The sequence below is a fragment of the Pristiophorus japonicus genome, chromosome 16 (assembly GCF_044704955.1).
Source record: "Pristiophorus japonicus isolate sPriJap1 chromosome 16, sPriJap1.hap1, whole genome shotgun sequence".
Lineage (NCBI taxonomy): Eukaryota > Metazoa > Chordata > Chondrichthyes > Pristiophoridae > Pristiophorus > Pristiophorus japonicus.
Window position 1 is genome coordinate 29,302,389 of NC_091992.1, and position 26,040 is coordinate 29,328,428.

The 26,040-nt window shown below is 44.3% G+C and overlaps 3 protein-coding genes and 1 non-coding gene across 10 annotated transcripts in view; 2 read left to right on the forward strand and 2 right to left on the reverse strand.

The window, feature by feature from the left end:
• Positions 1 to 20,450, reverse strand: part of LOC139226408 (uncharacterized) — a 28,679-nt gene extending 8,229 nt beyond the window's left edge. Inside the window, exons 1-3 of one of the 4 annotated variants that reach the window (XM_070857162.1) lie at positions 20,371 to 20,450; positions 10,882 to 11,040; positions 8,579 to 8,658 (exon numbers count right to left, since the gene is read on the reverse strand). The gene's annotated coding sequence lies outside the window, so the exon portion shown is untranslated. Of the gene's footprint in view, positions 1 to 8,578; positions 8,659 to 9,236; positions 9,418 to 10,881; positions 11,041 to 11,426; positions 11,848 to 20,370 lie in introns of those variants that run through there. The other 3 variants (XM_070857161.1, XM_070857163.1, XM_070857164.1) reach the window with 3 other exon arrangements.
• Positions 12,231 to 22,524, forward strand: LOC139226407 (calpain-2 catalytic subunit-like). 4 transcript variants are annotated; one of them, XM_070857159.1, is made up of 5 exons: positions 12,231 to 12,512; positions 16,659 to 16,930; positions 17,934 to 18,056; positions 18,891 to 19,024; positions 20,228 to 22,524. In XM_070857159.1, the coding sequence occupies exons 2-5, from the start codon at positions 16,900 to 16,902 to the stop codon at positions 20,471 to 20,473; spliced, it is 534 nt and encodes a 177-aa protein (XP_070713260.1). In that variant the 5' UTR covers positions 12,231 to 12,512; positions 16,659 to 16,899; the 3' UTR covers positions 20,474 to 22,524. The 4 variants fall into 4 exon arrangements, with proteins under 4 accessions (XP_070713260.1, XP_070713261.1, XP_070713258.1 ...); XM_070857160.1 differs by lacking the exon at positions 16,659 to 16,930; XM_070857157.1 differs by lacking the exon at positions 12,231 to 12,512 and having other exon boundaries at positions 16,465 to 16,739.
• Positions 19,501 to 19,574, forward strand: trnat-agu (transfer RNA threonine (anticodon AGU)). Its single transcript has one exon. It is a non-coding gene; the product is annotated as a tRNA-Thr (tRNA).
• Positions 22,525 to 25,273: 2,749 nt separating the features above from the next.
• tlcd2 (TLC domain containing 2) overlaps positions 25,274 to 26,040 on the reverse strand; it is a 102,935-nt gene continuing 102,168 nt past the window's right edge. Inside the window, exon 4 of the mRNA XM_070857166.1 lies at positions 25,274 to 25,869. Coding sequence (XP_070713267.1) covers positions 25,516 to 25,869 — 354 coding nt within the window. The 3' untranslated portion in view covers positions 25,274 to 25,515. The remainder of the gene's footprint in view (positions 25,870 to 26,040) is intronic.

Sequence of the window (26,040 nt, forward strand, 5' to 3'; positions counted from 1 at the left end):
CACCGCCTGAGGAGCTTCTTGGCCAGGCGCCGTGGAGTGAGGAGGGGAATGGTAGAGGTGGGGAGAAGGAGAGGGGGGAAGGAAAGTGAGGTGCATGTGCGCAGGTGATGGCTGTGTTATATCTCCATCTGGGTATATGCAATTTGTTGCAATATATGGGGGCTGAGGACCACACTCCTGCTTTGCCTTTGTATTCTGTGTTGCTGGACATGTTGAACATGTAATTTATGTCAATCGTGGAAAAAGTGGGGTGTGGGTGTTATTGGCTGTGATACTTATGATTTCAGACCAATGTTGGTATTAACCTTTTGTTATTAAACATAACCCTGTTGCGCATTGTCTCAGATAACTGGACTGTTACACACTGGTGATTTCTTACCATGAAAGGGTTAAATACAACTTAACATCAATCAATGTAAACTTTAAGTGGCACCAAGGTGATGGGCACCATTGATGTCTGAGCTACACACACACAGCAATGTGTCAGCGTTGTCACTCACATCAGCGCTCTTTCAGGCAAATCTTTCTGATATCAGTTCCTGACGTAAAAGTTGGACTTAACAAATGCCAGCCACACCGCTGGTGTCCATTCCGGTTAGTTCCACTTTTTGTGGACAGTTTTTTGAGCGAGCGATATTGTGGGTGATATGTGTGCGAGTTGATGAAAATTGACGATGGGCGATCTCCATGGCCGCTAGTTTGGGTAAGTATGCTCTTTACGACAAAAAACAGTGGGCTGGCATTTATATTGAATTTCAGCATTAATTCCGTGCTGAAAGTAACGCTGGGCGATATTATGGGCGTTGATTTCGATCATTCTGCTGATACCGCCCAAGAAAAGTGGGCAGGCGGTAATATTTTTTCCCGGCGTTAAGCACATGGGGAAAGTAACACTCGCTGATAAAAAAGCCCGTCATTTCCACTTTGTGCCAAAATAGGCGATATATAGGTGTTATACATCATTTCAGCGATAAAGTGGGCGTTAAGCATGCAAAAAAAGTGGAGGTTCTCGCCCTATTTCTTTTCTGGCTAATTGCACAATTTAGCTCAGGTTTTGATTTATCCCTAGCACTGAAGCCAGTGGTATCAGGAGTTAACAGGCAGGACAAATTTCTTCCCGAAAACTTTCAGTATCCCACATTTAGTGACAAATTTTGAGGCTTTAAAGAGGGTTCAGCGCATCCTAGCTTTGAGTAACATCATGGTCATGGCACTCCTGGATTACAGCCCAAGGTACTGCTGTTACCATATGCAAGGAGATTTTCCCTGACAGCTGTGTGTCAGTGACATCCTAAATGTAGTCGAGAGCATGCAGAAATCAAGCACGGGCTGCGGAAAGAGCGTGCGGTAAACCAGTCCCACCCACCCCTTCCCTCAACGACTATCTGTCCCACCTGTGACAGAGACTGTGGTTCTCGTATTGGACTGTTCAGTTACCTGAGAACTCATGTTAAGTGGAAGCAAGTTTTCCTCGATTCCGAGGGATTGCCGATGATGATGATGTAATGTAGTGGGAAGGTTGTCTCTGATCACTATTTCTCCTCATGCTCTATGGCGCTTTTACTAGAAATAGCAAGTGGAAGAAATCCTCCTCCTACATTTAAAACTAACACATAGGGAATGGGGTAAATCCCTACAATATTTTAAACATTGGGGAGGAGATATAGTTTTATTCAATTGCTGAAGCAAAACCAGTGAAAATGTGACCAGTCCATATTAACTGCACAGATTTTGCAAAAGATGCATTGAAGAAGGCAGTGTATTTACACCCATATAATGCCTAAATAGTCACAGAGATCTCATCACAGTGATCTCACGTGCAAGCAGCACAATGATGGTTTTTCAATATGATTACATGCTCTCCACCCTCACCTGCGAGTCTTTTGAAAAACAAAAGTAAAACAGTTTATTAATTGATGATAAAAACAGTAGTCTATAAAACAGCCAAAACTTTCCCATTCCCAAATGCTGTAAAATTGTGACACTTTTTGCCCTTCCATAATGCTACTTGGTAAATTGATCCCCTGGCTCAAATTACATGTTATTTTAATATGAAATGAAATCTTAGCAAACTGTTTGAACAAGATTTTAGTAAAAATGTGAAATGGGGGCAGTAAATGCTGGAAATACACAGCAGGTCTGTTCAAAGACGGTTAAAGTTTCAGGTTTAGAACCTTCATTGCATCTGAGTTCTGACAATGGGACTACACCTGAGATGTTAACCTACCTTTGTTCTTTTCAAATGTTGATGGACCCGCGACACATTGGCAGCAATTTCTGTTTCTTATTTCAGATTTCTAGCCCCTGCAGTTTTTTAAATTATTATTTAAAACGATCTCGCTATTGAAAGGCAGAGATTAGGGGGCCAAAATTCAGCCTCCCGAAAGGGCCTGTTACCACTGGAAAGCAGCGGCCACGCAGCAGTGGGGAATGCCCGGCGACTTTTTGTCAAATGACCGCCGCTCGCAAAATTCTCCTGGGTGGTTTATTTCGGCGGTCCCCACTTCTGCCCTGCTGCTGCCAAGCCCCCCTAACTGCGTCATCAAAGTGTGTTACGGCTATCTCCCGCCCCGCAAGCAAAATTTACCGTACACAATGTTATGTATGTTAACTGGGTTTTACCTGCCACCGGAATCCTAATGGTCACTGGTGGACACGTGCAAGCCGTGTATATAATGTTGGCAGCCTTGCTGAATGCTCACTTTGAGAATAAATAAACTGGAGTAAGGTCATGCCTGAACTAGCTCACCGTACTTAGCCTCGTGGAGTTATTCGATACTTAACACAAAATCTTGCAGCCGCTGCGAGGTGCCCCCGACAGTTTTTTCTGTCAATGCACTGTGTTTGCAGTGTGTGCAAAATGGCGATGCGGCCGCCATTAAAGAGGAGGGCGCACGGCTGTAGCCGCCATCTTCTCTTTTTTGTCGGCTGACTGCCCGACAATTATGCCCCCGGGTTCGACCGGGGCGCCAACAGGCAGCCCGGCACCCCCTCTTGGGTGCCATTCCGCTGGCCCAGCCAAAACCCTCCCTGGTAGCCCAGTGGACCTAACTAAAATAATCGCAGAGCTTGCAGCGGCCCTCCCCTTTAAGTGAAGGGGAGAGACCTAGTGACGCGCCAGTGTGATGATGTAATCAGCGCTACACTGATGACTGACAGCGGCGAACACTCCGCCCCGCCCACACTTTTGCCCCTCTTATGACCGATCTTCTGCTCTCCGCCCCACTTCTGCCCCCAATATGGATGACTTACGCCCCGTTCAAAAAAAAAGACAAAGAGCTGCATTTCGCCCAAGAGGCCACCGCGGTGGTGAAAACACAGTAAAAACGGTAGGTGCGACCCGTTTCCAGCAGAGGTGAATTTCTACCCCGAGAAGTCATCAGGGAAAGAACATCGCCTCTAGACCTGGGTGTGTAGATAACTCAGATGGATGGCCTCTTTTTGATGAGTGTAAGATTCCTGTGGGAAAGGGGTTCGGTCACCCTTGACCCACTTCTTGTGGGAGCAGGTCACAGCACAAAACTATCTCCTGGCAGATTGCCACTAAATGTTACATTCTATAATCTGGTAGTATTTTTGGTGCTCAAAATAGAAATATAGTCCACACATTACAATAGTGACTACATTGTAAAAGTGCTTCATTGACCATAAAGCGCTTTGAGACATCCGGTGGTCGTGAAAGGCACTATATAAATGCAAGTCTTTATTTTTCTCAGCATTAACATCTCTCACTGTGTGTGCAAACATTCAAGGAAAAAATGTGCAATGTTGCATCTGGACACTGAGTGGCGCTGTGTTACATCACAGCCACTATTTAGTTTGTTTAAGTCGCCAGGTTGTCCACTTTGATCAACAACAATTTGCATTTGTACACGGCCTTTAACATAATAAACATGTCACACAGCTTGTCACAAGTGAGATTATTGGACTTAAGCAGTTGCAGGAGGATTAGGAGAGCAGAGTTGAAAAGATGGAAAAGAAGTAGAGAAGCAAAGAGACTTAAGGACAGAGTTCCAGTGGGTGGGACTTGGAGGGCTGACAAGCTGTGCTGCACAGTAAGAACTGCTGGTGTGAAGGTCTGCAGTCAATTTGAACAACTCTTAAGAGACTATCTATAACATGTCTCAAACTTTATCTCTGCTTCCTTGTCTAGGCACATGTTGTTTATATTGCAGTCTCATCTCTGACCACCAGATGGCTGTATACACCTTAATGTCAACCAGGGCATAAACCGGCGGTGGTGGATCAGCCATACCTTATAAAGCCCGCTTGATTCCCCTGAAACAATGGTAAGATCGGGCTGGGTGTATAACAGGCAGCCGATCTGCTCCGCCCAGTTGAAAGCTCCGCCCAGTAACACATCTCCCTATTCGCAAGAAACTATTTTTGAAGTGAACACAACATTGAAATACACACTAAATTGTATCTGGGGGAATAATGATATTATTGTGCAAGTAAAGTATGGCCCAGTATTTCTAGATTCAGGTCATTAACACAGCTCCTCCCACCTCATCTGAATGCCTTCCTGGCCTCGAAAGTCCCTGGGAATTCCTGGGCCATGGAAAGGAGATCTAACCCCATTCCCTTTTCTGTTTGTATTGTACCTGGGAACTGAGCTCTGAGAAGTCAAATGGATGAAGTGCCTTTCAAATTCTGGTCCGGTATCTTCTTTCTGGTTCACTATCTCTAATCCGTGCTTTTACTACTAAAGTAACATGCTGTGTTGTCTTGGTGGAGTCGAAGGGAGCTTTTGTGAATTGTCTCGAGGTTTATGATCACTTATTAGCTACCAATGCTCTTGTGTACACATTGGTAGGACATTTTGTACCTGAATACTACAGCTGCAAGGTCTTTCTCTACTTCTCTACCTGCATTGTGGTCATGTAAATGCTCGTAAGGTATAAATGATCGGTTGTTCCTCTTGTAATAATACAGTGCCCATTCCTGAACTGGACACAGCAACACAAATTCTCACAGGCTTGGTCACGTCATAGTATTTCAGCACTGGGGTTTTTGAATTTAGCATTGCAGTTAAAAGGAAAAAAAATTGCATTTATGTAGTGTTTTTCACAATCTCAGAATGCAATAAGGCACTTTACAGACAATGAAGTACTTTTTTAAAGTGTTGTCACTGCTGTAATCATAGAATCGCAGATATTTACAGCACAGAGGGAGGCCATTCAGCCCACCGTGTCTGTGCTGGCCGAAACAGAGCTATCCAGCCTAACCCCACTTTCTAGCTCTTGGTCCGGAGCTCTGTAGGTTGCAGCACTTTGAGTGCATGTCCAAGTACTTTTTTAAAATGTGCTGATTGTTTCTGCCTCCACCATCCTTTCAGGCTGTGAGTTCCAGACCCTCACCATGCTCTGGGTGAAAACATTTCTCCTCAACTCCCCTCTAATCCTTCTTTCAATTACTTTAAATCTATGCCTCCTGCTAATTGACCTCCCTGCTGAGGGAAATAGATCCTTGCTGTCCACTCTATTAAGGCCCCTCATAATTTTATACACATCAATCAAGTCTCCCTTGAGCCTCCTCTGTTCCAAATAAAACAACCCCAGCCTATCCAATCTTTCCTCGTAGCTAAAATTCTCCAGTCCTGGCAACATCCTCGTAAATCTCCTCCCTATCCTCTCTAGTGCAATCACATCCTTCCTGTAATGTGGTGACCAGAACTGCATGCAGTACTCTAGCTGTGGTCTAACTAGTGTTTTATGTAGTTCAAACATAACCTCCTGAGTGTAATGTCGGAAACGTGACAGCCAAAGTTGCACACAGCAATGTCCCGCAAACAACAATATGATAATGACAAGAGAATCTGTTTTTAGGTGTTGATTGAGAGATAAGTATTGGCCAGGGCACTGGGGAGAACTTCTCTGCTTTTCTTCAAAATAGCGCTCTCGTGTCCATCAATCCGATGACATGCTTGATCTCCTGCTGTAGCGTTGGAGAAAGCCTCCAAAGAAATGACGTTTAATCGTTTTCTTCAACCAAAGTTACTGTGGGAGATTGGGAGAACCTCGGTGGAACTTCTATCCCCTATATCGTTATCCAGTAGCTTTCTGACAGCGTTGGCAGGAATCTGCCGAACTCATTCGCCAGCTTGTTTTGTTGCTGGTATTTTTGTCTGTTTGCTTGCTCCCAAATTATTTCCATCAGCTTTGAGCTCCCCTGCTGTGAGCATGCATCCTATCACACTGACTTTTCCTACTTTAAATTGCATTTGTTCACATTCAGCTTCACAGCCTGCCCCCTTAATCATTGTAAGATTTTTTTTGCAATCTTTAGTCATGTTTCTCTTTATTCTCTCCCTAAATCAGGATATCATGTACAATAATATCTGCTCCTTCACTGTCATCTAACGTGCAATGTTATATGTTGGAACATTTTTGGAGCGGAGGTGATTCCCAAAGGGCATTCTGGTACACACATATCTGCCAAACGGGCTCTACTTCCTATGTCATCCTCATTGAATTATTTTTTTTCTTTCTATGGAGTTGGAGTTTGGAGAATAGTTTAAAAAAAAAATCACAAATTAGATATAGATCAGGAAGACCATTCGACACTTCTTAGCTCATCCACCAACTCCACTCAATCACGTGATCCTACAGGGCCCCTATCATGGCCTCCAACATTTTTGCCTTCATCACTCCACTATCCATTCAATGGATTTATGTAATTTTGTGTGATAAAGAACTTTATTACACTCCTAAATTTGCCTTTTGCTAGTTTGAACTTGTGCCCTCCCATTGTAAAGGTTGGTTTGAAGTAGTCTTGGGGAATTATCTTTTCTAACCTGCTTATTATATCTCTCTCTACATAAAGCTCCCTCTGTGTTGCATCCCTGCAAGGATAAAGAACCCAAGGCCCCAAAATTGCCCCTTTCCGTAAGGCCTCTTAACACTGGAAAGCAGTGGCCATGCTGTGGAGTGCAATGGCCGCCGACTTTTCGTGTAATGGCCGGCATTATCGAAATTTCACTCCTACGCTATCCCGGCGGTGACCCGCTCTCCCACCTACTGCTCCACTGCTGTCGCTCCGTGCTAAGTGCGTCATCACCGTGCGCACTACCAATGTTTGCCATTGATGGTGAAATTACACCGCGGCGGTGCCGAAACAAGCGGCACTGCAGTGAGGCTGAGGCCTTCTGTAATGGTGGCACAGCTCACATTAAAGGGGAGGACACACTGCTGTTGCTGCCATGTTTTTTTTTTTGTCGGCTGACTGCCATGTCGGGCCCACAATTATACCCCCAGGTTCGTCCGGGCCGCCAACAGGCAGCCTGACACCCCCCTCTTGGATGCCAGGCTGCTGGTCCAGCCGAAACCCTCCCTGGTGGCCCAGTGGACTGAAGATTAAACATGGCGCAGGCTTTCTCCTTTAAGTGAAGGGGAGAGCCGTGCTGATGCAGTGCCGTGATGACATCATCGCGGTGGTCACTCTGCACCGCCCCCAACTTCCGCCACTCTTATGTATTTACCGGCCCACTTCCGTCCCCATTATGAGCGACTTCCAGTCTGCCTGGAAAAAAAAACAAAGAGCGGAATTTCGCTCAAGAGGCCACCTCAACCACTGCGGCATTAAAAGCACTCAAAACGGGGTGGGTGTGTGCGCCCCATTTCGGTCGGAGGGCAATTTCGGGGCCCAAGATTCTCCAGACTTTGATCCTACCTCAGTCTTGTGGCTCTTCCCAGACCATTCCAGAGCCTGTATATCAACCTTCTGTGTTGGTGATTAGGGCTGGCCATACCTTTCAGCCCTTTCCCCGTGTCTGATTGGATTGTCAACTTTCCATTGGGCACTTGTGACTGAGGTGACACTGATGATCATGGAACCAGAATGAGAGTTGAGGGATTCTTTAAAGTAATCTTGCCGAGAATTGCTGATTAGGACCTTGGAACTCAGTGCAGCACTGTTAAAGTATGATTTCTATCAAATGATTTCCTCGATTTTGTAATTTTACGAGCAGCGGGGACTTGTAAAACTGGCGCTCGTATTATTACTTTAATTCATATGTCTCAACAAAGCTTTTGTAAACGGCATCCAGCTCACCTTAAAAAAAGTCACAAAAAACAGAGTGGGCAATGGTTGTTTAAAACATTGCTGCTCTCAGTGCAACAGCAAGGGAGAGCAGGCAGCTCTACCACTGAGCCCTATGATTAAGTGCACACTGCCTGAAATACCAGTGCCAATAATTAGGGACAAGTCTCAATGCTGCTTCAGTGCTCGTCCCCTGTGGAGATTAAAAAAAACTTTAATATCAAACAAAAAAAAGGCCAGGAAATGACCTTTTTAACAAAAAAAAGACGTGTGAATTTTGAATATTATAGAAACTCCCTACAGGTTGAACTGTTTCAGTAACAGATCTCTTTGCCATGACTTAAAATATCACACATAAAAATGATGGTTGCCTGTACTATGGAATACATGGGCTGTGTTCATGATGCACTTCGAAGAAAATACCAAATCCTAATTTTTATAATGTTTCACTTCCAGTTTTACCCAGAATTATTTTTCCTGCTTGTCTCCAGTCACCCTCAGTGCAGAGGGGTATTGCCACTCTGAAATATGCACTTACCCGGGACCTCGATTGTTATCGCCTGTTTCTTCCTCTTTTTGGGAACACTGCAAGTTGACGGTCTCTGCCTTGTTGCCAGGCTGAAGGACAAATAAATAGAAATCTGAATGTGGGCAAACTACTCACAAGGTATTAAGTGCAATAGTACTAGCAGATAATATGCACCATGTACAGTAGGCACCTCAAAACACTGGAGAAGTACCACCAACACTGCCTCTGCAAAATCCTGAAAATCCATTGGCAGGATAGGTGCACCAACGTCACGTTCTCTCTCAGGCCAACATCACCTGCATCGAAGCATTGCCCGCGCTCGATCAGCTCCGGTGAGCGGGCCACATTGTCCGCATGCCATATGCTAGACTCCCGAAACAGGCACTCTACTCTGAGCTACGTCATAGCAGGCGAACCTCAGGAGGGCAGAGAAAATGCTTCAAGGACACCCTCAAAGCCTCCTTGAAAAAATGCAACATCCCCACCAACTCTTGGGAATCCTTGGCCTAAGACCGCTCAAAGTGGAGGAGGAGCATCCGAGAAGGCGTCGAACACTTCGAGTCTCTTCGCCAGGAACACGTGGAAACCAAGCACAAAAAGTGGAAGGAGCGTACGACAAATCAAGCACCCCACCCACCCGTCCCTCTAACCACCATCTGCCCCTTACCTGTGATGGAGACTGTAGATCGCCCATTGGCCTCACCAGTCACCTTAGAACTCATCTTATTGTGGAAACAAGTCATCCTCCACTCCGGGGGACTGCCTAAGAAGAAGAGAAGAATATGCACCACCTCAGGAAACATTACCCAAGGGGTGGGAAGCTGATCCTGGAGAGGGTCGAGCGTGGGCTGGCTTAAGGTGTCATCTTAAACTGTTCTAATTCCTGGTTCCAAGTGTAGACAATGTCCTTTGTTTGCACCGATGCATTTGTTTAGCCAGATGGTAAATACAAAGCTGATCCCCAGTTGATATTCTCAGCCACCTGTTAGCACCTGCATGGGGAGATTAGCGTATGGGCTTGTGGGAGGAGGTTCAGGAGGTTTGGATTGGCAGCATGCCAAGTTTTAGTCTCCCTGCTATTTGACTTTGATATTATTAAATTTTTTAAGTGTAGGATTTCACTGCATTTTAAATAGGAATCTGCTGATAATTCTTATTATTGATAATTAAAATAGGAAAAAGCTCATTTTAAATATCAACTCCAAGCTTTTAACACTTTGTCAGATGCTGCCTTGAAGGGAAGTGATAACATGATCTTTTCCCCCTTATTCTTGCAAGCCCAACCTGGCCGATTCTGTTGGGCAGTTTTAACATTTAGGAACATACATGCCTGGAAATGATAATTTTAGTCCATCTGGCTGGGCCCAGAGTTTATAAATAGGATACATCATTCATTACCTGGATCCTGTAATTGAGAGAAATTATATTCCAAACAGTGCGAATTCTGGGTGCGGAAAGCTTTGTGTTGCACTAGTGCAGTAGGGGTTGCCTTCTGAGGTTGGAGGTTGCAGCGTGTTGTGGGAGAGAGAGCGGACTTGCTTGTCCAGTCTACACTTGGGGAAGTAGGTCACCAGGATTTTGTGATGCATTAAGATATTAATTAAATATGCTTGATGAGTCAAATCACACCCGTGTCTTAGCTGAATGTTACAATAATTAGGGGGAGGGGAGAGAAAAAGAAAGAGCAAATCTTTCACCCATACTATCATTTCAGAGTGGGCATATCTCAGGCAGTTCCTGGACTTGCCCTGGAATTATTTCCATTATGTCCTTCAAAGGTTTCAATAGAATAACACCAGCAACTGGTCACATAGTGGCTAAGTTACTGGACCAGTAATCTAGAGGCTGAGACTAATGATCCAGATAATTGAGTTCAACTGTGACCATGAAACTATCAAGATTGTTGTAAAGACCCATCTGGTTCACTAATGTCCTTTAGGGAAGGAAATCTGCTGTCCTTACCCGGTCTGGCCAATATGTGACTCTTAACTGCCCTCTGGCATGCCTGCCACTCAGTTGTAACAAACTGCTACAAAAAGCACCACACAGACTGCAGCGGCTCAAGAAGGCGGCACACCACCATCTTCTCAAGGGCAGTTAAGGATGGGTAATAAATGCTGGCCTTGCCAATGACACCCATGAATGAATTTTAAAAACTGTTGCTGCCACAGCTAATCAATCCTAGAGGGGAGAGAGAGTGAGCTTTTATGTTGCATTCGAGTCATCCTCCACTCATGCTGTGAGAGCTTGATGTTTATACTGGGTACAAATGTTCAAAAGACATTTCATTCTCCAGGCCGCGCATCCCATACCTTGATAAGTCTGAGTAAAATATCCACTCCACAGGGAGAAAAATATCCTCGTGTGAAAATTATGGCACTTTTTCTCAAGGATCCCCATTTTTGACATCTCTGAATTGTCGTGTTTGTGTTGAAAATTCTGTAAGCTTGAAATTCTGAATGACTACCCCTCTGAAAGAAAAAAATATGACTGCTTCAGGAGTGTATATTTACATGATATTCCTTCTTTCTGCAAGTTCTCCACTATGGAATCAAATCCCGATCTGGACCAGGGAGTCATTTGGATTTACCAAGAAGGATGATGGTGAATTCTGGTAGGACATTTCAGCCCATCAATTTCACATTATTTAATAATTGTTCTTTTGCTGTTTATACTGCTGGTAAATTGTCCAGTCAGCACTGTCATAACACGGTCTTATTTCATAGGATGAAGTTCGATGACTTCTGTGAAAAATTTGCAAATGTCACAGTTTTGACTCTGGGGCCTGACTTTGATGGTGACGGAGGTGCAGGTAACGACAGGAATTTTAATAAATCTATTAATGGAAGTTACTCACGTTCTGTGGGTGAGGGAACTGGTCCTCATATTTAAAAATAAGTTAAGGAAAGAAAATAAAAGTCAGCTTTTTGCCTCTTAAGACCAATTATGAGAAAGTCATTGAGATGAGGAGTGAAGGAGGGGTGGTGGGTGGGCGTACAAACAAAAATTGAGTAGTGAGCTCGAAGCCAGACCAGACATTCGTTGAATCACCACAATACTGAGAGAAGTGAATAGTTCAGAAGCGTTTCTTGCTTCACATAATCAGTAGAGTGACCAGAGGAGGCGGGAGCTCGGAGCAGCGCGAGTCCGGGGTCGGCGAGAGGCCTATAAAGGCCAGCGGGAGCTCGGAGCAGTCAGTCGAGGAGGCGGGAGCTCGGAGCAGCGCGAGTCCGGGGTCGGCGAGAGGCCTATAAAGGCCAGCGGGAGCTCGGAGCAGTCAGTCGAGGAGGCGGGAGCTCGGAGCAGCGCGAGTCCGGGGTCGGCGAGAGGCCTATAAAGGCCAGCGGGAGCTCGGAGCAGTCAGTCGAGGAGGCGGGAGCTCGGAGCAGCGCGAGTCCGGGGTCGGCGAGAGGCCTATAAAGGCCAGCGGGAGCTCGGAGCAGTCAGTCGAGGAGGCGGGAGCTCGGAGCAGCGCGAGTCCGGGGTCGGCGAGAGGCCTATAAAGGCCAGCGGGAGCTCGGAGCAGTCAGTCGAGGAGGCGGGAGCTCGGAGCAGCGCGAGTCCGGGGTCGGCGAGAGGCCTATAAAGGCCAGCGGGAGCTCGGAGCAGTCAGTCGAGGAGGCGGGAGCTCGGAGCAGCGCGAGTCCGGGGTCGGCGAGAGGCCTATAAAGGCCAGCGGGAGCTCGGAGCAGTCAGTCGAGGAGGCGGGAGCTCGGAGCAGCGCGAGTCCGGGGTCGGCGAGAGGCCTATAAAGGCCAGCGGGAGCTCGGAGCAGTCAGTCGAGGAGGCGGGAGCTCGGAGCAGCGCGAGTCCGGGGTCGGCGAGAGGCCTATAAAGGCCAGCGGGAGCTCGGAGCAGCGCGAGTCCGGGGTCGGCGAGAGGCGTACCGGTGCAGCTACAGGGAGAAGGCAAAAAAAACAAAGGTGACGTCACAGCCTAGGCGGTAAGTGATTGGCTGGTGATTGGTGAGTAGTTTTTCTTTTTCTTCTTATATTAGTCAGTAACTTTTAACATTGTTATTACCAGTTTAAGTGTATCTAAGGGTTAAGACATGGCAGGAGAGCTCGGTCGGGTGTTATGCTCCTCCTGTACCATGTGGGAACTCAGGGACGCTTCCGGTGTCCCTGACGACTATGTGTGCGGGAAGTGTATCCGCCTCCAGCTCCTGACGGTCCGCGTTACGGAATTGGAGCTGAAGGTGGATTCACTCTGGAGCATCCACGATGCTGAGAATGACGTGAGTATCACGTGTAGTGAGTTGGTCTTACCGCAGGGAAAGGGTCCACAGCCAGATAGGGAATGGAAGACCAGCAGGAAGAGTAGAGCAAGGAAGGTAGTGCAGGGGTCCCCTGCGGTCATCCCCCTGCAAAACAGATACACCGCTTTGGGTACTGTTGAGGGGAATGACTCATCAGGGGAGGGCAGCAGCAGCCAAGTTCATGGCACCGTGGCTGGCTCTGCTGCACAGGAGGGCAAGAAAAAGAGTGGGAGAGCGATAGTGATAGGGGATTCAATTGTGAGGGGAATAGATAGGCGTTTCTGCGGCCGCAACCGAGACTCCAGGATGGTATGTTGCCTCCCTGGTGCAAGGGTCAAGGATGTCTCGGAGCGGGTGCAGGACATTCTGAAATGGGAGGGAGAACAGCCAGTTGTCGTGGTGCACATTGGTACCAACGACATAGGCAAAAAAAGGGATGAGGTCCTACGAAACGAATTTAAGGAGCTAGGAGCTAAATTAAAAAGTAGGACCTCAAAAGTAGTAATCTCGGGATTGCTACCAGTGCCACGTGATAGTCAGAGTAGGAATCGCAGGATAGCGCAGATGAATACGTGGCTTGAGCAGTGGTGCAGCAGGGAGGGATTCAAATTCCTGGGGCATTGGGACCGGTTCTGGGGGAGGTGGGACCAGTACAAACCGGACGGTCTGCACCTGGGCAGGACTGGAACCAATGTCCTCGGGGGAGTGTTTGCTAGTGCTGTTGGGGAGGATTTAAACTAATATGGCAGGGGGATGGGAACCAATGCAGGGAGACAGAGGGAAACAAAAAGGAGCCAAAAGCAAAAGACAGAAAGGAGATGAGGAAAAGTGTAGGGCAGAGAAACCCAAGGCAAAGAACAAAAAGGGCCACTGTACAGCAAAATTCTAAAAGGACAAAGGGTGTTAATAAAACAAGCCTGAAGGCTTTGTGTCTTAATGCAAGGAGTATCCGCAATAAGGTGGATGAATTAATTGTGCAAATAGATGTTAACAAATATGATGTGATTGGGATTACGGAGACGTGGCTCCAGGATGATCAGGGCTGGGAACTCAACATTCAGGGGTATTCAACATTCAGGAAGGATAGAATAAAAGGAAAAGGAGGTGGGGTAGCATTGCTGGTTAAAGAGGAGATTAATGCAATAGTTAGGAAAGACATTAGCTTGGATGATGTGGAATCTATATGGGTAGAGCTGCAGAACACCAAAGGGCAAAAAACGTTAGTAGGAGTTGTGTACAGACCTCCAAACAGTAATAGGGATGTTGGGGAGGGCATCAAACAGGAAATTAGGGGTGCATGCAATAAAGGTGTAGCAGTTATAATGGGTGACTTTAATATGCACATAGATTGGGCTAGCCAAACTGGAAGCAATACGGTGGAGGAGGATTTCCTGGAGTGCATAAGGGATGGTTTTCTAGACCAATATGTTGAGGAACCAACTAGGGGGGAGGCCATCTTGGACTGGGTGTTGTGTAATGAGAGAGGATTAATTAGCAATCTCATTGTGCGAGGCCCCTTGGGGAAGAGTGACCATAATATGGTGGAATTCTGCATTAGGATGGAGAATGAAACAGTAAATTCAGAGACCATGGTCCAGAACTTAAAGAAGGGTAACTTTGAAGGTATGAGGCGAGAATTGGCTAGGATAGATTGGCGAATGATACTTAGGGGGTTGACTGTGGATGGGCAATGGCAGACATTTAGAGACCGCATGGATGAAGTACAACAATTGTACATTCCTGTCTGGCGTAAAAATAAAAAGGGGAAGGTGGCTCAACCGTGGCTATCTAGGGAAATCAGGGATAGTATTAAAGCCAAGGAAGTGGCATACAAATTGGCCAGAAATAGCAGCGAACCTGGGGACTGGGAGAAATTTAGAACTCAGCAGAGGAGGACAAAGGGTTTGATTAGGACAGGGAAAATGGAGTACGAGAAGAAGCTTGCAGGGAACATTAAGGCGGATTGCAAAAGTTTCTATAGGTATGTAAAGAGAAAAAGGTTGGTGAAGACAAACGTAGGTCCCCTGCAGTCAGAATCAGGGGAAGTCATAACGGGGAACAAAGAAATGGCGGATCAATTGAACAAGTACTTTGGTTCGGTATTCACTAAGGAGGATACAAACAACCTTCCGGATATAAAAGGGGTCAGAGGGTCTAGTAAGGAAGAGGAACTGAGGGAAATCTTTATTAGTCGGGAAATTGTGTTGGGGAAATTGATGGGATTGAAGGCAGATAAATCCCCAGGGCCTGATGGCCTGCATCCTAGAGTACTTAAGGAGGTGGCCTTGGAAATAGCGGATGCATTGACAGTCATTTTCCAACATTCCATTGACTCTGGATCAGTTCCTATGGAGTGGAGGGTAGCCAATGTAACCCCACTTTTTAAAAAAGGAGGGAGAGAGAAAACAGGGAATTATAGACCGGTCAGCCTGACCTCAGTAGTGGGTAAAATGATGGAATCAATTATTAAGGATGTCATAGCAGAGCATCTGGAAAATGGTGACATGATAGGTCCAAGTCAGCATGGATTTGTGAAAGGGAAATCATGCTTGACAAATCTTCTGGAATTTTTTGAGGATGTTTCCAGTAAAGTGGACAAAGGAGAACCAGTTGATGTGGTATATTTGGACTTTCAGAAGGCTTTCGACAAGGTCCCACACAAGAGATTAATGTGCAAAGTTAAAGCACATGGGATTGGGGGTAGTGTGCTGACGTGGATTGAGAACTGGTTGTCAGACAGGAAGCAAAGAGTAGGAGTAAACGGGTACTTTTCAGAATGGCAGGCAGTGACTAGTGGAGTGCCGCAAGGTTCTGTGCTGGGGCCCCAGCTGTTTACATTGTACATTAATGATTTAGACGAGGGGATTAAATGCAGTATCTCCAAATTTGCGGATGATACTAAGTTGGGTGGCAGTGTGAGCTGCGAGGAGGATGCTATTAGGCTGCAGAGTGACTTGGATAGGTTAGGTGAGTGGGCAAATGCATGGCAGATGAAGTATAATGTGGATAAATGTGAGGTTATCCACTTTGGTGGTAAAAACAGAGAGACAGACTATTATCTGAATGGTGACAGATTAGGAAAAGGGAAGGTGCAACGAGACCTGGGTGTCATGGTACATCAGTCATTGAAGGTTGGCATGCAGGTACAGCAGGCGGTTAAGAAAGCAAATGGCATGTTGGCCTTCATAGCGAGGGGATTTGAATACAGGGGCAGGGAGGTGTTGCTACAGTTGTACAGGGCCTTGGTGAGGCCACACCTGGAGTATTGTGTACAGTTTTGGTCTCCTAACTTGAGGAAGGACATTCTTGCTATTGAGGGAGTGCAGCGAAGGTTCACCAGACTGATTCCCGGGATGGCGGGACTGACCTATCAAGAAAGATTGGATCAATTGGGCTTGTATTCACTGGAGTTCAGAAGAATGAGAGGGGACCTCATAGAAACGTTTAAAATTCTGACGGGTTTAGACAGGTTAGATGCAGAAAGAATGTTCCCAATGTTGGGGAAGTCCAGAACCAGGGGTCACAGTCTGAGGATAAGGGGTAAGCCATTTAGGACCGAGATGAGGAGAAACTTCTTCACCCAGAGAGTGGTGAACCTGTGGAATTCTCTACCACAGAAAGTAGTTGAGGCCAATTCACTAAATATATTCAAAAGGGAGTTAGATGAAGTCCTTACTACTCGGGGGATCAAGGGTTATGGCGAGAAAGCAGGAAGGGGGTACTGAAGTTTCATGTTCAGCCATGAACTCATTGAATGGCGGTGCAGGCTAGAAGGGCTGAATGGCCTGCTCCTGCACCTATTTTCTATGTTTCTATGTTTCTATCTTTTAGTGCAGCAGGTGAAGGAGAAGGCAGCAGCCTGGAAAAGAGAAGGTTTCAGAGGCTTGCAACTTACAAAAGAAGCCACCTCAGGTAGCACATCAGCCATGAAGATGTGTCCGCTATCAGGGCATGGTGGAAGAGCAGAGAGCTATCAGCACGGCATTACTACTGTCAGTGGAGGTCACCACTGCTCTCAACCTTTATGCCAGATAGTCCTTCCATGCAATCCGGGGGACATCAGAGGAGTTAGATGCTCTTTGGTGCACCACTTAATTGGGAAAGTAATTGATGCCTTGTTTATCCACACGCCACATCCATATACCTCAGCATCAACCAACTGCTGTAGTAACAGAGTTTTTCAAAATTGGTGGCTTCCCTAAGATATAGAAATCACTGATTATATGTATATAGCCATTCACATGACAAGCCTAAAACATACCTCAATAGCAAAGGCTGTTATTCCATACCCTTGCTTTTGGGTGTACATATGGGCCTAAATACAATGAGCACACACCAGTGATGAGGAACTTTATCTCCAGCCAATGCCAATTGGAAAACTCTGAGCAAAGTACCAGGAATTTCCAATATGTGCTGGTGGCAGTGGCCAGTGCTTGGACATGTAACCCACTGAGTCAATGTATATGGGGTGGTGTAAGAACATGTGTGGAAGTGAGACCTTAGTCCAGGAAAGAGAACGATAATTGAGTTATTACTTAACATAAAATAGTACAACCTCATTTAATAATACAGATACATTTGAAGCTTTTATCACATATTTATGTCTGAATTTACAGGACTATTTTTTTTATTCGTTCCGCGATATGGGTGTCGCTGGCAAGGCCGGCATTTATTGCCCATCCCTAATTATTAATAAAATATAAGAAAAATCTCTGCTTATCCATCATTTGATAAAATGTAAGCTTATGTCTTACGCTTAAACCCGAACAAGGTCTTTCACATACACTTAAATATTACAAATGCTCAGAGCCACTGCCCCTCCTCTATGCCCCCCCCCCCCCAACCACCAACATCCTCTTGGCAAGCCTTTGAAAAAAAGCGTCTAAGTACTTTTCACACCTTTTTAAAATGACTTCACTTCCTGCTGTTTTGTGTTGGAGAAATTCCCTTTCCTCACCTTCCTTATGTTCGAGCTAATTCTTCCCCACACAATCTGGCAGAATGTCACAGTTACTTCCACGTGTGGAAACCAATTGAGCTATCAGAGCCCAAAATCAACATAGCTAATTGTTAAGGACGTTGTTAACATTTTTCTGCCCTTCACAGATGCTGGCAACTTGCAGAAGGTGAAGTGTCGGTGGGTGACGGGAATTAACGCGGGCGGATGCAGAAATAATATGATGAAATATAGCTGCAACCCTCAGTATCCCATCACTATCACTGAAACAGGTGAGAAAGAACTCCTGTGTAAACCTCTCATTTCCCCAAATAAAAGGAAGTTGTAGATGTACCTCCCAGATGTTCCATTACTGTCACCTCCTTTTGAGCTCCTCTAATCAAGTGAAAAAATCTTCAAACAGTCAATGGATAGACAGGATTAACGTTTAGATGAAATAGATTAAATTATAACAGAAAGAAAAGGAAAAATAATCCATTGTGTTGTGGTGGGGGGGGCTGGCGGTAGAAATGACAATAAACAGTGCTAGAGCTTTGCCTTGCTGGATCTTGACTACATGTAGCAGCCAAACAGAAGAAGACCTTAGCCAGTGAGCTTGGGGTGGGGAACTAGTATGAACCATAAAGGGGAAACTAGAGAAGTAGATGAGGGACAATAAGAGAGCTTTGAACAATAAAGCAGTCAAGGGTTATGGGGAGTGGGCAGGGAAGTGGAGTTGAGGCCAAGATCAGATCAACCATGATCTTACTGAATGGCGGAGCAGGGTCGAGAGACCAAATGGCCTACTCCTGCTCCTATTTCTTATGTTCTTATAAGGAAACTGCAGGTGTGAACATGTCCTTCCACACTGCAGTGTAGTAAAGCTGTATGTTAACACAAACCAGTCCACCTTCAATGTGACTGTGCCTTTGAACAGTACCTTTGCCGATAATGCTTTTATTTTTCATTATGCTGAAAAATATCCATTTATCTTGTTGTCCCAATTGCTTTCTCATTACTGTGAAATGTGCATGGTTTCCTCAGCCGTTCTAACAACATCTGTTCTGTTAACTGAACAGAAATGCTAACAGACTATTTCTAGGCATGTGTTGTCTGTCACTCCATAGATGTTCTTTCAAACAGTGAGGAAGACCATGACGATGGGGCATGCTCTGTCCTGATATGTTTAATTCAGAACTATCGAAGGATGGACAGGAAGCTTGGAATGTCAATGAATCCTATTGGGATACAGATCTACAAAGTAAGTTGAGAATTTATGTAATTTTCTGGCAAGAAGGTTGTAATGTATTTGCTTCATGGGTTCTTTGCTTAAGAATTCATAGCAACACATTGCTATTAAGAACTAGTTGGTTTATTAACAAAGGTTTAACACTGCACATTACCAGTTCATCCACCAGGCTCACATTAACCTGCCTCATTGTGGATCCCCCAAACCCAACTGGCAGGGATTTTATTGAGTCTTGTGAACATCACATGACTGGCTAAGCCACTCCCAACTCAACAGCTCTACAACTCTTTTTGTTCAACAGCTCTACACGCTTGTGAACATACTCACAGGTGCATACATTATAGAAGCCACATTTCTTTGCAAGCAAATCTAGTCAGCAGCGATTCCTTAATAAAAAGAGAAAATGCTGGAAATACTCAGGTCAGGCAGCAACTGTGGAGAGAGAAACAGAGATAACAATTCAGGTCAATAGCCCTTTGTTCAGATCTGGTGCTGTGGCTTAGTTGGTTAAAGCGCCTGTCTAGTAAACAGGAGATCCTGAGTTCAAATCTCAGCAGTGCCTTAATTCCCATATTTTAATGGAATTCTCTCTCCATCCCACACAATTCTCTTGGCACACTGATGCAAAGCTTGCACAGAAGTTCTGAAATACGTATTACAGCAACAATTCCTTGTTCAGGTGACTTACTTGATCGAGGAAAAAAAACAATAAATTAAGTTTAAAAGATATTTTCCTCTCCAATTCCTCCCCCCAAAAAGGAACTTCCACCTATATAGCACCCAATGCCTCTCAGGACATCCAAAAATTCTTCACCTCCAATGAACTATTTGAAGTGGATTACTATTATGAAGGTAAATGTGGGACTGAAGGCATTGACTCTTGCTGGCTACTGTTCCATCAATGCCAGCCACCCTATAGTTCCTCAACCATGATTGAGCCTGTGCAATGAGGGCCATCAGGCTATTCAGCTGTGGAGGGGCATCACAGTTGATGAGCTGTCAACAGAGACCGAGAATCAAATCTGGCCAAACCTTCTAAGGAGTGTCCTGATTTTCTCATTCTACTTTATAACAATAAAAACATCTTTCTGATGGTCTGTGATAAAACTTTGCGAGATATATAATGAGTTTTGTGATGTCCGCAGTGTCCAATACAAAGAAAAAAAAATCTTAAGCTGAACCGGAATTAAGTTATTTCCTTTCTCTTTCTGACAGTCTTTCGACCCAGAGAAGGCTCTAACTGCAGAGCATTTTACACTTCATGCAGAGGTTTTGGATTCAGGACCCTATGTAGCCCAGAGAAGCATAAACCTCCGTAGTAAACTTGCACCAGGACACTATGTAATCATTCCAAGTACCTTTGCGCCAGACACTGAAGGAGCATTTATGCTACGCATATTCACTGACGCTGCAATTCAGTTTCATGAGGGATTCAACCTTGAAGCAGAAGGAATGGACTGAGCTTCCATGGCAGCTGAGGTTTGGCCAGCACTGTACAAACAGGAAGAGAAAGAAAAGATTCTACTGATGCGTGATCTGGCCAACACAGGGACTCCAACAGTCTCATGCATGTATCTGGTACAACTATATACAGGGGTTGAACAGTCTTATGCATGTGTCAGCTACAACTGTACACAGAGGTACAAACAACAGGATGATATACATCATTAATAGAAGCCTTAACTTTTGCATTTGGTTTTCACCCATCTCACAGGCTCTTACCTACCAAGAATTCAATTTGACCGTTATATAAAAGCTGCAGTTAAGCTGCCTATAGGTCAACTCTGCCCCTTATAAACACCGATTCAAGTACTATTTCCTAATTGGTTCTTTGGTGAGGACCTGTTTCTTAAAAAAAGTTGTCATTTTTAAGTTATGATCCTGATTAGAATCCGAGACCAGTTATTTGAACCTGTGGGTCTATCGCATTACTGCAATTATAATCTGTGGTGCGGAAAATTGCTAACAATATTGCCTCTTACGTCACCCTGCAACAGCATTGTAGCAAGAAATTATTTAATAATATACCCTTCAGGTTGGCAGTTTTTGTGTATCGTAAATTCAAAATGACTAACCAGTGATCCTCGGGTTTTCTGTTTGATTTAGAAATGGAAAATTATTAATCTCTATTTAGTTCAGGCTTTTGCTATCCATCTGATTAGCTCATTCGGTCCAATTTGCAGTCTAGCCATCTAGATTGGCTTATGAGAATCATGTGACCCATTATTTTAGAACTATGATTGATCCATTCGAACATCATCATGGATCAACTCTGCTGTACCTCTCTGCAGCCAATCACTATGGGGCTCCTGGCCCCGAGCACTCACCACTTGCACAGGTTCATCCCTGGGATGCACTCTGGCCTCCACAGTGTCAACCTGCAGACTCCACCCACAACGACCTCCTCTTCACCCCACCCCAACACCACCAGATCTCGACCCACTGGGTTTTCTGCTTTCGCAATGTTAGTGCCTGGCATCGCAGCATCAGAATCCCTCCTTCCTCACACTTCCACAATGAACGGGTGCTTTCCATTCAGCAAAAGCTCATAGACTTTGGACAGCTGCTAACATCAAAGCAAATAATCAGGTTCCTGCCAAAATACCCTGCTTCTTCAAAATACCCAGGACTAAAGTCCAGGGCCCTCTCAGCATTCCGCTCTACACTAGTCCTAGCCACCTTTTCGCAGGCTTGAATGGCCAACTTCATCCATGCAGCTCGCCTCGTGTCCAGCTCTAGGCTGCCATCTTCTCACTTCCTTTCACCTCAATTTCAGCACTGCCTTCAGTTTCTTTCCTCCAGCACTTGATCTTCACCTGCCAGCCTAGACTCCAGGCCTCAGCCTCCATCTTGCTATCGGTGTTTTTCAGAAGGCCTTTAAGCTCAGTCCTGGAATTGGATGCCATCCCTCTTGTTCCAAGACCGCAACAGAAGGCCTCTCATTTGGTGCTGTGACAGTAGGTTAAAAAGTCTTCATTACTGAGGTTACAGAATACCACAATATGCCCAAATCCACTTAAAGTCACAGACATTGTGCTTGTAGAGATAGTACTCCCCCGTCCCAAGTCCTTTAAGTCGTGCTACAGGAGATACACTACTTATTACATTTTGCATTACTTATTGTTTAAATAATAATGTTTCAATGTCTAAGAATTTAACCCCAATAGAAGAAAATTTATATACCATTAAAACATTCAGGCAAAGCTTCATAAAAAGGCTAACTTCTAAAAGCCCTGGAGTTGGAATAATACAGGTGGGTGTGAGGACAACTCTTTTCTATCAATTTAACTTGATTTATCTGACCTGAAATTCACAAACGACCAAAGCCTTGTGATGGTTTTGTTTGTTAAAAGTAGCAATTAAACATTCAACTGAATTGCAAAAAAAACATTTTTATAGTCATGTCAATAAAGTTGGAATTTGGTTTGCGATTGTGATGTCCCTGCCTTCATTCTAATTGCATTCCTGGTACCCGAGTCATTAAGATTGAGCTTTGATTAAAATGAACATATTTTACAGCTTGACAAAACAAACGGGTAATAAAACATGTGTATTACATAGTCTGGTACTGAATGATGCAAGTTTTTATTTACTTTGCTGGAGAAAATTATTCAAGTGCCTGGCAGCTGTTTGTGATCGCGAGTCCCCAGAAGTGAATTCCACAATGGATGCCCAAGGCTGAAGTGCAATTACTCACAGTCTATATTGTCTTCATCAGGCTGCCTCTGGGAATTGTGCAAAGATGTTACAGATTGGAGCTCAACATGAAGGAAGAATGCTGAGGCAATAGAGGGTACAGCACAGATTTAGTCGAGTTACGAGACAATACAATACAAATAAACATTTTTCATTAGAACAGAGGAGATAAGACTGATTTGATAAAGGTGTTTAAATTCTGAAAGAATGGGACATAGTAAATAGAAAAACTGTTTCCAGTGGCCGAGGGGCCTAGAACGAAGTGGCATAGATACAAGAGTAAATGGACGAGATTTAGAACAGAGCAGGAAAAGGGTTTTTTTGCGCAGTGGATTATGTGGCTGACAAAATGCATTACTGGAATTAGTTATTTAAGCAGAGACCATGTCAACTTTTAAGAATAGGTTAGATGGATGGTTGAAGAAAAGGGGGGGTGGTGGGGATAAAGGATATGGGAACAGGGAAAGCACATGGGATTAAGACTATTGCGTATGTGGAGGATAAACATGGACACCGACCGGCTGAGTCAAACAAGCTGTTTCTATGTAATTCAATGCAATCACGAAGAAGGTCCCTCACACCTTGCAAACTATTTCTTTTTCCCTTCCCCCACTTTAATTTCAGCCTGAAATATGCATTGGTTCCACTATGCTACAAACACCTAAACCTGAAACAGAATAGATTTTAATCCAGTTGATAGGATTTACACCCATTCCCAAAGTTTAGATCATCATATAATAGGAATCAGTCCTTGATCTCTCTGTAGCATTTTTAACCGATAAAGAGGCACCGTGACGTCGAAGAGAGAGAGATCCAACAAGATTTTCAGACTTGGTACGTTGAGAGAAAAAATCAGAATTGTACCCATTGGGCTGGATTTTCGCCCCGGAGCGACAAGAAATGGGGCGGCAAGGTCTTCTGCGTTGCGATCCTCTGGTCCCGTTTTGCGGCGGCACTTAGAAGCACTGCTGGGTGTGCAATGCCTCTGCTTGTGACACCGGCAATAGTTTCGACGTGCACCCGACCCATACGCCCCGAAACGCGGCCCGCGATGACCGCCAGATGTCCAGCCCTGCCGGTGGTGGTGAGGTAGATAACCTGCGATAAAGTTACGTTCCAGTGTTTAATCTTTTTTTTTTGTTCAATTTGTGTTGTGGTGGTGTAGGCAATGTTTTTTGAATGTTTTTGTGAATTTTGTTTCCCCCTCCCAAGGCTCCCGGCCCCGCACTTTAGTTGGCGAGGTTCCTATTTTTGTGCAGCGAAAGTTGTACAACGCCTCCCTTCGCGCTGCGCTCCTGGTGCAGGGCCCAGATTAAAACATTTCTCCACACAGCGCAGACATAACCCGGGTGGTAACTTTTCCGTCCCACCTCCGTTTTCGCCCCGAAAACGACAAAACTGAAAAACCAGCCCATATCTGAAAATGACCCTCAAATGATCAAATTTGATGTCAACAAGAAGAGTCAGGAGATACTCATCTGGTCTGACCAAAGTGACTTCCTGCCATATTAAAGGCGTGTTTTCATAATAAATACTTTCAAATTCATAGTCTCAAATTCTTTATAACAAATGATTCACATTTAATATTCTTCTCATTAAGTTCCACACATTAGTCAATATTAGTCAAAATACCAAAAATTTAAAAAATCCTCAAATAACAGTCTCAGAATTGGTGACTCCCATTTTGTCACTAAATAAAGTATATGAACATTTACCACAAATAAAATTATTTCTCATCAAAAGAAAAATCTGACAAAAATAATTACTCTATATAATGAAAGCTCGGAATTGTCTGAGCCTGAATACTGTTTAAAAAATTTTAAACAACTGAACAATTATATTGTAAAATATCAACAGTAAAAAATGAAAGGGATAGTGTTAACATAATTTCAAAAACAGTTTAGTTGTGCACTAGATACATGATAAACATATTACATATATATGAAGCTATGTACATTCAAGATGGAATTATGTTTTATATAGATATATATATCAATCTGTATCTTGTATCTGCTTAGTCTGTGTCCCACACTGAAACACCACTACCACAGGATGTCTGTATAGCTATTTAAACCGTGTCATCAGTTTATGTAAATGAAACAACACCCGATCAACCATTTATATAAATTAAGACATTTAGTAAATGAGCACTGTACTTTATTACAATATTCAAATGCTTCATTATTTCCAGAATACCTTTGATGTCTCACTCCCCAGTTCTTCATAATTCAAACAGAATCGTGTTGAATAAAGTCATTTTGGAGGCCTAGCTGAGCCACTGAGAATTGCAGGCATCTGAATTTATAATTACCAAATTGTGTTTTCACAAAGCCAGTATGAAACTATCCTCTCGGGGAGTGTTTAGTGACATCACTGCAGAAGTTAAACAACATTGGCTGATAGCATAACACTGGCACAATGTAGTTTGAAGCAAGTAGTGTAATATTATGGAATTTTCCTTTGTAGCACATTTAGCGACATTTGTTTGAAAGGACATTAAGGAAAAAACATTTTCGTTTTGCAAAACGATTGTATAATTTTCATTTTAAAATATAGACCAAAACATCATTAGTTACAAAAAAACCGACCTTTTAAAATATTAGGTACAGATTTCAAATATATATATATATATATATATGTATACAGTTTAGGACAGCAAGCTAGCTATAATTCCACATTAATTTAAGAGAACTTCGGTTCAATTCAAAGGAGCAAAAGTTCCCTCTTCTGCTCTTTGGTCATACATCCAAGCACCAGTATTGGGCTGGAACACCATTTCACATTTACTTTTCTTTTTCCTTCTTCCCTTACCTGCTCGACTTCAGAAAGTCACTTCTCAGTAGTCGGTAAAAGAGCACAATGTTCATCAAAGTCATGATGGCCATCCCCACACTGCCGATGCTGTAGGTCAGGAGAGGGATGTTGTCACGATTTAGGACCAGCCAGCGTGTCATCCAGGCCAGCGTGCTGATGCGGAAGATGACGTAGGTTCCCAGGTTGATGATGCTGTTGATGCGGAAGCAAGTCGTTTTGCGCATATTGGCCATCAGCAGCATCTGCCTCAGGTGGAGGAAGATTGAGTTGATTTCAACCAGTAAGGCTACCACCGCAAACCCAATGTAGCTGCAGAGACTCACAGAAATGCCAAAACAAGTAATTACCTAGGGAAATAAAGAACAACATTTCAGGGTATTTGGAGACCAGAGTTATCAAAGACTCAAAAAAAAACAACAGTACAGACCATTCAAATCAACGAGTATCCTGGCTGCTCACTTAGTCATTCATGCTTTCTTCCTCCCATTGCCTTATCCATCAGAAAGATTCGATAAAGA

Coding starts and splice junctions, on each gene's coding strand:
- LOC139226407 (XM_070857157.1), top strand. CDS start 16,559: ATGTTCAGCCATGAACTCATTGAATGGCGGTGCAGGCTAGAAGGGCTG. Junction 16,740..17,933: donor TACAAAAGAAGCCACCTCAG/GTAGCACATCAG, acceptor TGCCCTTCACAG/ATGCTGGCAACTTGCAGAAG. Junction 19,025..20,227: donor TTGGGATACAGATCTACAAA/GTAAGTTGAGAA, acceptor TCTTTCTGACAG/TCTTTCGACCCAGAGAAGGC.